The sequence below is a fragment of the Trichoderma reesei genome (assembly GCF_000167675.1).
Source record: "Trichoderma reesei QM6a unplaced genomic scaffold TRIREscaffold_13, whole genome shotgun sequence".
Classification (NCBI taxonomy): Eukaryota; Fungi; Ascomycota; class Sordariomycetes; order Hypocreales; family Hypocreaceae; genus Trichoderma; species Trichoderma reesei.
In genome coordinates, this window is record NW_006711160.1 from 723,668 (window position 1) to 737,453 (window position 13,786).

At 53.8% G+C, this 13,786-nt stretch overlaps 4 protein-coding genes across 4 annotated transcripts; 2 read left to right on the forward strand and 2 right to left on the reverse strand.

Annotated features, from left to right (window-relative positions):
- Positions 1-769: 769 nt before the first annotated feature.
- TRIREDRAFT_79381 (uncharacterized protein) lies at positions 770-2,307 on the forward strand (the record flags this gene model as incomplete). The annotated part of the gene is made up of 3 exons (XM_006966515.1): positions 770-991; positions 1,054-1,190; positions 1,279-2,307. The coding sequence occupies exons 1-3, from the start codon at positions 841-843 to the stop codon at positions 2,305-2,307; spliced, it is 1,317 nt and encodes a 438-aa protein (XP_006966577.1). The 5' UTR covers positions 770-840.
- A 1,422-nt stretch (positions 2,308-3,729) lies between these two features.
- Positions 3,730-4,906, reverse strand: TRIREDRAFT_64272 (uncharacterized protein; the record flags this gene model as incomplete). The annotated part of the gene is made up of 3 exons (XM_006966616.1): positions 3,730-4,218; positions 4,276-4,738; positions 4,830-4,906. Coding segments are annotated over 3 exons (1,029 nt in total), but the record flags the coding sequence as incomplete, so codon positions are not given.
- A 5,267-nt stretch (positions 4,907-10,173) lies between these two features.
- TRIREDRAFT_64271 (uncharacterized protein) lies at positions 10,174-10,901 on the forward strand (the record flags this gene model as incomplete). The annotated part of the gene is made up of 3 exons (XM_006966516.1): positions 10,174-10,336; positions 10,435-10,607; positions 10,737-10,901. Coding segments are annotated over 3 exons (501 nt in total), but the record flags the coding sequence as incomplete, so codon positions are not given.
- Positions 10,902-11,122: 221 nt separating this feature from the next.
- On the reverse strand, positions 11,123-13,292 carry TRIREDRAFT_108885 (amidase; the record flags this gene model as incomplete). Its single annotated transcript, XM_006966617.1, has 5 exons — positions 11,123-12,175; positions 12,251-12,267; positions 12,346-12,838; positions 12,980-13,070; positions 13,168-13,292. The coding sequence occupies 5 exons, from the start codon at positions 13,290-13,292 to the stop codon at positions 11,123-11,125; spliced, it is 1,779 nt and encodes a 592-aa protein (XP_006966679.1).
- Between the last annotated feature and the right edge of the window lie 494 nt (positions 13,293-13,786).

The window sequence follows — 13,786 nt, forward strand, 5'->3', positions numbered from 1 at the left end:
GCTACTCCAGACTCGTCGTCGGTGCCTTTTCTTTGGTTGATGCATCCACGCATCTTGGACCTGCAGCTAGACTTGCTTCCGGCTCCAGAGCGGGGCGGGCCTGCTGCTCCTTAACGGGGTTCACCGCTGATCCGAGGCTGCTAGTGAGGCCTCTCAATCACGGCAAGCAGGGAGTAAAAGTAGCTAAGTAAAACACATGGCATGGCATGGCATGCCCGTCATTTCGGGTTGATGCCGAGTTCCTAGGAGTTTTGTCTTGGTGATTCAGGCTGTCAGCGCATACTAGGTATACTGCAGAGGCGAGGTTGAGCGATGCACTGGATAGGATAAGGTAATACAGGTAAGTAGTTCCTACTGCCGAGAATGAAAGCTGCATGTTTCGCTTGATGCATCACAGGGGCGTGAGTTCAGGAGCGTTACGTAATGCAGGCATCCGACGCAACAAGGAGCGATTGACTCGGCCCATACTAGGCACAAGTACCTAAGTAAAGATTCTTACCTTATGCATACTAGGTAAGTAATGACACACTGTCATGCTTATCTGCATAATTCCTGCCAGGGCCGAGACTCCCCATTCTCGCCATCCGCGACGCCGGCAGCTGTCCTATCGATAAGCGGCTGCCCGTGGTACTTCGTCCGGTACCTCTGCTTGGATGACAACCTCCAGCCGCTGCCGGCAATCCTCCCACCTGAACCCAACAGACCTTCTTGGAGAACCCATTCGCAGGGCCGAGATTCCCCTCGTTCGCATCCAGATGCTCCATCTTACCAGCCTCATGCGCGGCTTCACTCGATAAACACCTTACATCGCTCCACAACCTCCACGCTCCACCTGCGACCATGGCTGGGCTGGGCCAGGACATTGTCTCGCCTTTTGGCCCGCTGCAGGCTGAACTCGCCCGCATGCGCAAGTCGAACCTCACGGCCGCCATCCAAGATGTCGACAAGATTATAGATTACCTTATGGCCGCCAGGGAGCAGGTTGCTGCCGGTATGCGATCTGCACAGCCCTTGGACCTTTGGAGTATTGACTAACATATGTTCCCCGTGTAGCTGATGCCGACTCCCATCGTATCAGCATGGCCATGACAACTCTTCAGAATCCGGTCAAGGACCGCCTCGACGCCATCACAAATGACCTCAAAGACGTGACCAAGGCGCAACGGAGCTACGGGAAGGCTCTGGACAAGGTACGCCTTCAGATTCCGCCTCTCCGCCTTTCCGCCTCTTCAAGGCCTGCTTGTTAGACAACTTGCTGACCTTTTGGTTCCTTTTCAGGCTCTACCGCAAAAGGAACTACCGATGGAAACAGACGCGATGGCCGACCACACCGCTCTCATAAATCGCGCCATCGCGATGCACCTCGTCCGCGAGGGCCAATTCTCCGTTGCATCGACTTTTGTACGCGAGTCACGAGACCCGCCCCTCAGTTCATCAGACGCCCTGTCGCCTCGAACGGCGCGGACGGACGAAGACGGCGATGACGACATGATACAAGAGTACGAAGAGGACGAGAGGGACTATGGTCACGGAGCAAATGATTATCCCGAGGACCTGCAAGGGCAATTCGCAGAAATGTACAATCTCCTCTCGGAGCTGAAGAACAGGAACCTTGGCCCAGCTATCAGGTGGGCGCGCCAAAACAACAGCAGATTGGAGGCGGCAGGAAGCAACCTCGAGTTTGAGTTGTGTAAGCTGCAGTTCATCTGGCTGTTCAAGGGTCCGAAAGTCAACAAACTTCCGGACGACGAGAGAAATGGCCAGATGGGCGCGCTGAGATATGCCAGAGACCACTTTGCACGCTTCCAGACGAGGCATCTCAGAGACATCCAACAGCTGTGCGGCGCGATGGTCTTCGCACCCAACATTGAGGCGTCCCCCTACCGGCACATCTTCCAGATTGATTCGGCTTTTGAGGACGTGGCAACCTCCTTCACCCGGGAGTTTTGCTCTCTGCTGGGCCTTTCGGCGGAGTCACCGCTGTACGTGGCTGTGACGGCGGGCTCCATTGCGCTGCCCCGGCTCATCAAGTACACCACGTATATGAAGGAGAAGAAGACGGAGTGGACGACGGAGAATGAGCTGGCCTTTGAGACCCCGCTGCCGCCGTCCATGATTTACCACTCCATCTTTGTGTGCCCCGTGAGCAAGGAACAAACTACGGAGCAGAATCCCGCAATGATGCTGCCGTGCGGCCATGTCATTTGCAGAGAGAGCTTGCACAACATGGCCAAGGGATCCAGGTACAAGTGTCCCTACTGCCCGACAGAGGGCCATTTGAAGGATGCCATCAAGATTACTCTTTGAATAATGAACAGTATATGTGAGGCGTCTATTATCTCTTTTCCTCCAGTTTCCCCTTTTGCATCTCCACCCTTCTCATCTCCTCCCTTCTTATTCTGCCGGGACATTATTACAGGTTTTGCAACAGTCATGTCGCGCAACGAACTGGGCTTCGGAGGGTGCTTAGCAAAGACATTTCCCGCAAATTCGTTATTGCACAATCGGCTTCCTTCGAATTCCCTTCCATCTCTTTTTATTTTTCTTGGTCTACGAAAGCGCAGGGTTATACGTTCTTTGGGAGTAAATCGGGCTTCTCTTCTTTATCTTTTTTTTTTCCTTTCTTTTTCTCGCGATGAGTTGGTGTTATATCATTTCTCTCTCTTTCGTTGGCTGTGAATAGCATGTCCACAAGTTGGATCAGCAGCATAGGAATATTAACCCCCCCATATATTCTCAATATGACTCTATAGTGTATCAACCCTATCTGGACAGTGAAAGAAAAGAAAAATGAATAAAAAAAAAAAGTCAAGGCGAGCAAAAGAGGCAATCGAAAGAAGAAGAAAAAAGACCTATGGGAACAGAATGACAACGTACTAACATCACAGTAGCACCCCGAAAGCCTTCATCTCGCAACCCTCACTTTCCGCGACGCAAGTATTTCCTCATGACAGTTTCAAGTCAATTTTTTTTTTTTTTTTTTTTTTTTTTTTTTTTGGCTTCGTGTTCTGTTTGAGGGCGTCAGTTTTGAATCACACACACCCATAGAAGAGAGTCAGGAGAAGGAGAAAGAGACAGAGAAAGAAGTGAGAGAAAAAAAAAGCAGGCGTGAGAAAGCTATAGAGGAAGACTCGGGACTTCATCGATTCAATGTCTGTGAAAATGCAAAAGTTATGTTGTTTTCTGGTAAAAAAAAAAAAAGAGTGACATAGGGAAAAAGAGAGAAGAAATAAAACGCAGGCAAGAATACTGATAGTACTCAGAAAAAGAGTGACAACAGGTCATCTATGAAGTCACCCTTTATTTCCAATATCCTTCGATATCAAACAAATCACGGGTATCCAGACACAAAACTCCCGGCTGTCGTCCAGGGAGGGAATGCGAAGCACAAGATCCAACGCCCCTTCATTGCTGAGCCTACTTGATGAATAGAACAGAGACAAAAGAAAATGGTGTAAAAGAGACAAAAGTTCCGACAAAGCAAATAATGATGAAAAAAAAAATTGGTATCCATTTAGTTTACGGGATGTTATTAATATCCCCTCTTCCAGCATAGCCCTTCCGAGTTTTGCCTTTGGTGCTGAGCCTGTATGAGGCGGCTCATGTGTGTATAAAAAGGGGCCAACCCATTCCCTTTCGTAAATTCGTTTCTTTGTACATTCCCATCTCTCCGCAACCCTGATACATTTTTTTGTTTTCACTCTCCAATATGGGGTGGAGGCGGCTCCCTTAGTCGATCGTCATGCGGTTCTGCATGGGGGACTTGACGTCGGTCATGCCGAATGAATTGGCGTCCGTCTTCTCCTCATCCCTGCGAGGCGCCATCAGGTGAGCCTTGAGACCTGCGCCAAAGTTGTGCATGCAGATGATGGCGTTGATAATGGTCATGATGATGAGCAGAATGGTGATGACGGCGAAGGCAGTGAGGGATCTGCGAACAGCCATGTAGAACTGGGCGTGGCTGGGTTCGTAGATGCGGAAGAGCTTGAAGATGAAGTATGACAGGCCGCCAAAGTAGAGAATGATGACGACGACCATGCCGGGCTTGTTTTCCCGCTGAGTGAAGAAAGCGGCGGCAATCAGAATGGCAATCGTGATCGGAATGGTTGCAATGGTGAGGGCGAATTCGGGATCGGTCTTTTGGGCGACAACGACGACAAACTGAATGATGAAGCCGAGGAAGAAGAAGAAATCGAACTTGAGCAAGGCGATGTAGATCTAGCAAACATGTCAGTTGGATCCGTGTCGATGCGAGCCGCAGGCATGCATCCGTACCTGATAGTGAAGGAATCGCTTCTTCATGCGATAATCAGCACCGATATTCTTGAGAATGTCCCAGGCAAACTGCTGGTACAGCTTCCAGGCAACGTAGACCATGGCGATGGTAGTGACGGCAATGATGACGGGACTGGCAATCAGGTAGGCCTTGATGTCACTCCAGAGCATAGCTGAGGTGGTGCCCGGTTCCAGCGCGCCATTGACCTCAAGGATTCCCAAGGCGACCTGAATCTGCTCAATCTGGAGGGCCGCATAGACCAAGAGCGCCAGGTTGGCGATGCAGACACCAATAATTTGAATGGTGTTCTTCATGCGCAGGGCATCCAAGACGATGATGAGCTCGTAAAGAAAGCCGAAAATGAAGAGCGTCAAAAAGGTAGGGATCGTTTTGTACTGAGATTGAACCTGGGGGTCCGTGATGTAGGCGCCCAAGCTCAGCTGGAACTTCCCAAACACATAGCTGCAACAAATCTTAGCACCCGCCACATTACCCTAGGATGTAAAATGAAGAGGTTCAAGAAAAGGGGGTTACCCGATGTTGGTTGACATACGCTTCAAACGCCAGGTTGATGAGAGCCTGAATACCGGTAATGGCCAAGAATGCCGTAGGCCATCTGCCCTTGAGGAAAGCGAGCTTGCGTCCGCTAGTGCCGCCAGCAGCACCAGCTGTTTCTGCCTCTTGGTTCAGGCTCGCGTGCTCGGCGTAGGTAGGCTGAGCATAAGCTGTCTGAGTGAGAGATGCCTGGGGATAGGCCTGGCCGTATTCCGTGCCGTAGTCGCCGCTCTGGCTGACGGAGCGGTGGTGGTACTGCGCGCCATTCTGGTCGAAAGCCGGGTCGCCTCGAAGCAGGGAGTTTTGCGCGTCGATTGTGGCCGCCACGATGGGCAACTGGTCGACCCCTACCGGGAGTCTGCGGGAAGCGATGGAACGGATGGGCGAAGCGTGTGCTGGGTGCTCCAAGAACCGGAGCCGACTAAATCATTCCCAGCCTCGGAGACGGTTTGCGCGCGCGCTGCCTCGGTAGCGATGGATGGCCGGGCGATGAAAGGGTGATGGAGCGACGACGGTCGGTGGACGGAGACGGAGACGGAGACGAAGAAAATGTCGACAAGAGACAGAGAGAGAGAGAGTCGAGAAGGGGTCAAGATGAATAGACGAAGTAGTACTGAGTAAGATGCGAGAAGGCGGAAGGAAAAGACACTCTATCTTTCTGATAGGAATCACTGTAGTCGTTTGACAAGAGAGCCAACAAAGGGCCAAACGGAAACTTGGGACAAACGAGAGACGGGAACAAAGACGCAGGCAAGGCAAAGGCAAGATTTGATGGAAAATGAAAAAGGGAAAAAGGCGCGGAAAGCGGAGGCAGCGAGTCGAAGAACCGGGCTGGCCAGGTACAAGTGAAAAGGTAAGGAAAGGTACGGAATACGGTACGAAATACTTGTTGATTACGGCGGGAAGAACCCCGAAAAGTGGCTGTCGAGGATTTCTGGGTTTCTGGGAAGCCGCAGCCAGGGGGCGCCTTCTGTCTTGGTTGGGAGCGAGGGTTTGGATGGGTCAAGGTGAAACGCACTTTCGCGAGGCAGGGGCGACTTGGCCGCGATACTTGTACTTTGCGCTTGGCGGGGGGCTTTACTTGTACTTTTGGAAGGTTTCGGCGACGGCAAGAGGCTGTTTGCTCAGCAGCCTCGACTTTAGCCTCGTGCATTGTGTGCCTCGCTACTATCAAGCCACCACCTTATGATTCGACGTCGAGATGCAGACCAGGACGACGCACGAGGCCACTCTGGGTACCTAACCATGAAAGTCCCGTCCTGCTAATGCATGTACACACATACGCTACAGATACGACAGGCAGGTGCTGTACTGTACTGTACTGCGAGCAGAGACAGGGGCACCTCAAGGGACCATCATTTCGAATGGAGAGCAAAGCAAAACACAGCACCAGCACCGGCACAGCAACGCACGCAAGCAGGCAATCAAGCAGCAGCCAAGGGAGCAAGGGAGCAAAGATGCAAGGGGGGGGGCTGCCTCTTCTCCCGGGGGGGCTTGCATGCCTAGGCTGGGCTGACTGGGCGGAGCATGCGAGCTGCCTTAGCTGTTGGGTGCAATTGGGTGCCCTCTGCCGTGATCAGCGCTGGAGCCAGGTGATTAGCATGGTGAGACATTGTTTAATACGGGAGTACGAAGAGCCGTCAAATTTTACGCGTGTGAGAGTGCTCTGCGCCGAGGAGACAGACATGCGTTGAAGGTACGGAGAAGGTACTTGAATGTTGACTGGACGCTGACTGAGGGTTTAATCGCAACGAATACCTAGAGTCGTCACAAACGAGAGGGCCATCGACAGCGACGATGCGATGGAGCAACCCTCCTCTTTCTCGATCAGCAGAGTGGGCCCCGTGAGCACGATGCATCTTGTTTGCATCGCATCCGCCTCCATGTCCTTCCTGTGGGAGCCGGACTGGAGCGCAGAGTGCCATTCGTGGACGCGAGGCTGTGCTTGTTGGTAGGGAGCAACCGCCACAGCGCGGAACACTCCGTGCTGCGGCATCGTATTTTAAATGATGATGATCGCTTCGAATATAAAAAGCGCGCCAACGGAAAGGGGAGGAAAACAAAATAAGGACGTAACCGTGCAAGACCATTTGCTGTTTCTCCTCAGTCCATCAGCACGGGTAGCAATCGTGGCGTCAGCCGACCGCCGCCACTTGGGCGATGATATTTTTGGCATCTACTACTACCTGCAGTCAGCTAGTATCGAGCACTGACTTGACGTTCTCCATACTAGTAGACGCATGTCTAGTGTGTCAAAAGGCTATTTTAATCCGAAGAACTCGGGGGCATTTCCTTGGCTTGAGGCTCTGCAGGTCCATAGGTACGATGTGCTACATTTCCTCTGACCGCGGCCACAAGCTCAAGAGCTCAAACGCAAGATCCTGCGCACTACTACAGAGTCGAGCAACGACCCAAGAGATTGCGCCAGTCCGCCTACGAAGTATTACGTGCAGCCTCGTTCGGATAAAGAGGCCGATTGGAACACTGTTCATATCATCGTATGTTTGAAAGTGCCGTCCTTGCCTGGGGTGACTTGTATCTCCCGAGTCCGACCGCAGCACCACCAGATACTTGTATTACGAGGACCGCCAGCTTTATGAATCGGGTCGTTGTTAGTGGTCTGGTATCTTGCCGTACTGCTCGTCCTTGCACCCGCGGACGCGGTACGGTGGGGCACAACGGCAGCATCGGGGGGGCCCATCGCGAGATGACGAGTGCCGCAATCCTGCCTTTGTTCCCCCGTTTTCTCTCTTTGTTGAGAAGGGAACCCTTGCCCGGCTCGGCGAGACGAGCTTTTTCTAGCGACTTGCCGATTCGGGGTGTATCTTGCAAGTTCTCTCATGTCTACCTACGGCTATGAACCGGCTTGAGCGCCCCCGTATTCCGTACGTCGAGATGTGCAAGTACTATCTAATATGCCGAGGTTTGGACACGGGGCTTAGTACAGTACGCACACGAAGAGGCCTGGCCCGACACCAAAAGCTTCTTGGGGAATCAAAGCAAATCTGAAGATGACTGAGCCTGATAAGGGAAGGGAAAATGTGAAGACACGTCCGGACAAGGGCGACCAGACTGGCCGCCTCTGGTTCGTCTCAGCGCCACCCCGAAACACGCGCAGAACCCCAAACTGCAGTGTGCAGCATGAGTTTCCCCGGAAGGGTTGCATCCAGCTGCGCGTTTGCAGAAGCGATCAGAGGCAAGAAACAGGCTGGGTATTGCCCACACATACAAGTGGTTGGCTGGTCTTGGCTGTCTCGGCATTCTTTCTGGGTGGTGTTAAGGTGGCCATTCCCGTCTCAAGCCGCCCAATGGAATGCTTACAAGTCATTCAAAGGGTCTCTTGTTTTCAAGCCTTGATTCGGAGGGGGGCGCCTGGAGGAGGGTTGATTTGCCCGTGCACATGCTGGATGTTGTGCGAATAGCATTGGGACTGATTTGATCTTCATTCTTGGATAGAGGCAAGGCATAGATAGTTGTGACAGCGGTTTCAAGCTGTGCAGATTGGTGGCTGGCTGCTGGGTGAGTGAAGCCAGTTGAGGATGCGAATAAGGGGGGGAGGGAATCTGGTTGGTGTCGCAGAAGTGAGTGAGACTGCGTTTCAAAGGCGAGAGAGAGGATAAGCTTTCGTTCGTCTCTTGGCCTTGGTTGATCAATTGGAAGACGTACATACTACGGGTAGATGCATCCTGAGTCAACACTGCAAAGGATTTGTTCGCATGCATAGCTGCACGCATGCAAGTCTAGCATCAGGTTTGAAGATACTACTAACACGGAGTGCCTCAGCCCGAGGGACTCATGAATTGATCATCTCGCTCGCAGCCGAGTTCCCAGACCATAATCAAGAGCCTCCACCGAAAACGTGGCTGTACAGGGCTAGAAGCACTGAGAAATGGAAATAAAGGCCGCCAAGCTTTTTCCATGGCTTGTTCAAAGACCCTCCCCAGCCGCACACCGGGACATTGCGATCTTAGTAGGTTGGTGCTAAGTCATGGTTCATGGGTTCATGGTCCAGGGTAGTTGAGTAGTAGTAATAAGGTAGGTAGGTAGGTAGATACCTAAGGTAGGCTACAATTTGGGCAGACCAGGTGGTACCAAGTAATAAGTCGGATTGTCTGCATGAATCTGCGTTTAATGAAGTTGCGTGGTGAGAGGGATTGGATCGGGCTGAGCTTGGTTCATACTTGTAGGTTCCCTAACGAGGTACGAAGGTACTACTACGTACTACTACTATTCGTATACATGCACCATGTCGGTGATTGCACGCATCAATGTTACGCGTCACCCTCTCTGGATCGCTGTGGGTAACAAGACCCGGGAGCAGCACGGAGTCTCCGTATGTACTGTGCAGTACTGTAGGTACGAGAGACGACATGGGAAGACGGCTCTCCTGAAGGGGGTCTGATGACATAATCTCAAGGCTGCTGCTGTTGGCTCAGGGCTCATGGAAGCTCAGGACAGCTGAGAAGCTCCCATCCAATGCCTCTCTCTACGAGATGCAGTTGATAGACACTCAAAGTCTCAAACCGCTCACACAGACAATGGTCTTCACGCTGTCTACATGTACCTACCTCTATGAGCAAGCATGCACACCCCGCAGTCGAAAGGGGGCCATTGGACCCCTCTCGCTGCGGCACCGTCCGCACAGTAATAGCGCTTCTAATAGCTCAGTCGTTCAGCTGTACCAGGTCCTCTGCATTTGATGCATCCAGCTGTCTGTGGTCGCGCAGCTTATACGGCGGGGTAGCTTCGTCGGCTTGCAGAGGGGGGGTCTCTTACGTAGTGCCGTAATAGCCCATCTGTATATATTGAACTCAATCGATTCCACCACCATCATCGTCGTCGTCCCACTCAACCGTCAACCAGCGTCTTTCTGTGCCTCAATTCCCCTCTTGTTGCAGCACATATTCTCCCATTCCTCGAGCTTATAGACAGCATCGCAACATGGACAACTTTGTCAAGATTGGCAAGGAGTTCCTCGAGCAGCAGGTCTCCGGCTCTGGCTCCGGCTCCGGCTCCGGCTACAACTCCCAAGGTATGTGCCGCATCCCTCCTATTTCCCGTCCCCCATCATCTTCAACCAGCCGTATCTGTCAAGCGCGCGGAAGCAATTACGCTGCCCTATATATAACAACAGCCTGATCCAATGCTGACTTGTCAACCAACAAACAGAAAACAGCCACCTCCCTCCCGGAAACAGTCAGTCCCGTCCCCTCTCCCCTCCCCGCATCGCGCAACCCTTCCTCCCCCTTTCTCCTTTACTCTAAGCCCACGAACCTAGGTATATCTGACTCGTGAGAAACCGCTCCGCGATTTGAACAGAGGCATACGGAGGCAATTATCCCGCCGGCGGCGACTTCCACCACGAAGACGAGGAGCTCCGCACCGCCCACCAGCAGGCCCAGCAGTACGCCGGCTCGTCTGGCAGCAGCGAGCTCTTTTCCCAAATCATCAACACCATCAGCCAGAAGAAGAACCGGCTGGCCGAGGACGACATTGACGAGCAGGGTGAGAGCCTATCTCTATCGAAACACATAAAACATCTCCTCTTGGGAGACACGATGGTCAGGACGGACGTGCTGACAATGGGTGGATTTTTTCCTTAGATGCCATCCGCAAGCACAAGCAGACCTACGAACAAGACGCCGACAACCTAGACTCGGGCAGCCTCGGCTCCGCCGCCGCTCTGCAGGCGCTCAAGAAGTTTACACAGGGCGAGACGGGCGGGAACCAGAGCCAGGGCGCCTTCTTGGGCCTGGCCATGTCTGAAGCCAGCAAGGTAAGAAAGAAGAGATGGCCTTTTTTTTTTCCCCCAATGTGAAAGCATATTGAACCGAAAATCCATTTGGTATTAAACCCGGGAGGAATATATATAATGTGATGCTGACAATTTTGTCGTGAATAACAGCTCTTCGACTCAAAGGCCGCCAACGGCAAAGTTTCCTCCGAGGCGAGCAAGGAGTCTGCGATTCAGCAGGCGGGCGAGTTGGCGTTGAAGATGTACTTCAAGAGTCAGGGCGGAGGTCAGCAGGGTCCTTCTGGGTTGATGGGGCTTGCTTCCAAATTTCTCTGAATGAGATTGGGTGGGTTGCGGTTTTCATGGTTGTGTACGTGTACAACGTGATATGCTAGTCGTTTGGTTCTCCTATTCAGAGGAGGGCTTTATCAATGAGCTTACGACAATTTTGATGCCCAACGCTGACAACCAGTCTCAACGTCTGGTGTGTTGCTGTTCTGTTCCTCTACGTGAATATAGACAGACAAGCTGCATCGATTCATGCGAACCCCGTTCAATTATCCCCCCCGAGCCAACGCAAACACGTCCGCCCACGCCTCAGGCCGTCTCCGTCCCTCGGGATACGTCTCGTGAAGATACTCCTCCGCCTCTCTCGCCCACGCCAGCAGCTGCTCCTCGCTCCCCCACTCCCCCGTCGCGAGCAGGCTGACGGGCAGCTTCCCCTCGCCCTGCTCGGGATCGACATACCCGACCGGCGCCGAGACGGAGGGGTTGCCGGCCATGTTGGCGAGAAAGACGTACGACATGTTGCGCAGGGTGACGTTTGCGTCGCTCATGCCGTGGGCGTCGTCCCCCGCAGCCCGCGGCCACCCGACGATGGGCGTCGCGGGCGTCATGATGAGCAGGCCCGGGTGCTGCTGGAAGAGGTGGGCGAGGTGGCGCATGAGGACGGTGCGCAGGGCGTTGATCTTGAGATAGTCGCCCGCGGACACCTGGGCGCCCACGGAGAGGAGGATCTTGTTGGCGCTGCCGACGAGGGAGAGGTGGTCTGCTGCGTTGTCGGGGGTCCTGCGGCGGGCCTTTTCGGCCATTTCGGCGATGCAGAGGCCCGCGTGGGCGACTTGCGCCTCGGGCAGGAAGGGGATGCTGATGTCGACGATCTGGTAGCCGCGCTCCGAAGCGAAGTAGTCGAGGGCCTTGTCGCACAGGTCTCGCACGGGAGGGTCGGCCCTGTTGTACCAGTCCCGGAAGACGCCCATGACGCGGCTCCCCCCCGCGGACGGCGGCGGCAGGGAGAGGGCGAAGCGGGCCTGCGTGGGACACGAGGCGTCGGGCTGGGCCATGACGCGGTAGGCAATGGTCAGGTCGGCGGCGGTGGCGGCGAGGGGCCCCGTGACGCAGACGGTGCCCTCCATGGCCATGGTGCGGTGGTGGCTCGGCTTGAGGCCGTAGATGCCGTTGAAGTTGGCCGGGATGCGGATGCTGCCGCCGGCGTCGGTGCCGACGCAGATGGGCACGATGCCGGCCGAGATGGAGGATCCGGCGCCGTTGGAGGAGCCGCCGGGGTAGTAGGCGTTGTTGAGGTGGTTTGTGGGCGTTCCTTGGACGACCTGTTTGCGTTTTCATCGGGTCAGTTGTGATTTGATATCCAAAGGTAGGTATGTGTCGTGAGGAGAGAAACCCACGTTGAGGCCGCTCGTATCTGTATAGGCATGATTGTCAGCTCACGATCCATATAACGAACATATTCAATATGGGAGGGCTTCTTCTTCAACTGTACCTGATCCCAGCTCATGCATCTTATTCTTCCCCAGCACAATCGCCCCAGCCTCCTGCAGCTTCCTCACCGGCCACGCCGTCTCCTCGCGCGCCGCAAACGCCGGCAGCGCGCCATTGTACTTCATGCCGTAGTGGTTCACGTACCCCTTGACGTCCGTGTCGTCCTTGACGCCCACCGGCACGCCGTCCAGCACGCCCAGGGGCGTCCCCGCGGCCCAGCGCTCCGTCGACGCCCTGGCCGCCTCGACGGCGAGCTTCTCGGCGCCGTGGGCGTCCGCCCAGGCGTCGCTGTACTTGCTGCCTCCGCCCGTGGTCAGGCCCAGCAGCGTCTCGATCACCTGGAGCGGGGTGAGGGCGCCGCTCTTGTACATGGCGTGGTAGTCGCTGGCGGAGTAGTAGCGGGACTTGGAAGAGGAGGAGGCGTGCTTGGGGGTGAGAAGCTCTGGCTCGAAGGCGAGCATGGGGCCTGTTGGGCCGAGAGGCGTCACCGTGGGCTGTGCCAGAGACTCGTCAGCCAGGTATTTCTCATTTCATAATCTGATGTGCTATCAATTTTGTCACACAATCTTCCGTCTCTCATTTGTGACAAATTGAAGATTGGTGAGAAGGGATAAGCGGAGGCAGGCATTGATTACATGGAAAGTAGGCGTGACATGGTCCAGCTCTGGCATGTCCTTGATCTTGGTGATGCCAGAGTTGTTGAGAAAGAATCGTGAGATGATGCCGCTTCGGGAGATGCTGTAATAGTGAGATGACGAAGTTGTCAGTCAGCCACACACATCTCATTACAAGTTTTAAAACCCCCATCGAAGAGATCACATACATTTCAGCGCCCACGGCGAGAGGCAAGCCCCGAAGCACCGGGTTGTGGTCGACCCGCTGATCATATCCAGTGTCCGGGCCCTGGACGACATCAGGATAGTTGGCAAAGTTGTCCGGAGGAGCCATGGCTGCTCAAGGGAACGACGACTGGGAGGGAGTGACGGGTTGAATTGGAATTGTGAGTGTTGAAAAGTATGTGTCAGAATGTCTCGGAAAAGAAGATTGGGGGTGAGGTCTGGTGTGGTTCAGCCGAGGTCTCTTGGAGGAAGTGAGTGTCTAGCGTTTCGATTCCCTCGAATCAGTTCTGATTGTTTTGAATCCGATCCTGCACGAATCCGGGATCGATCCTAGTGTCATTTAGTAGGTATGTACATAGGCGGGGAGAAACATAGCAGCAAGCAAGCAACCTACCTCAACGATAGGACTGTCGGTCTCTGGTCAAGTATTTCGTCTTGGTGAGTCGAGATAGTCTTGCAATTGAAAAGTGAGATATGATAGTCTTTATTTGGGATTCAAGCTCGATTCAATTCGATTCGCCTAGACGTGCAGATGATGAGTTAATGTAGGTTAGGTAGCGGATAGACTACCTACCTAGTATGTATGTAGGTAGGTATGTCACT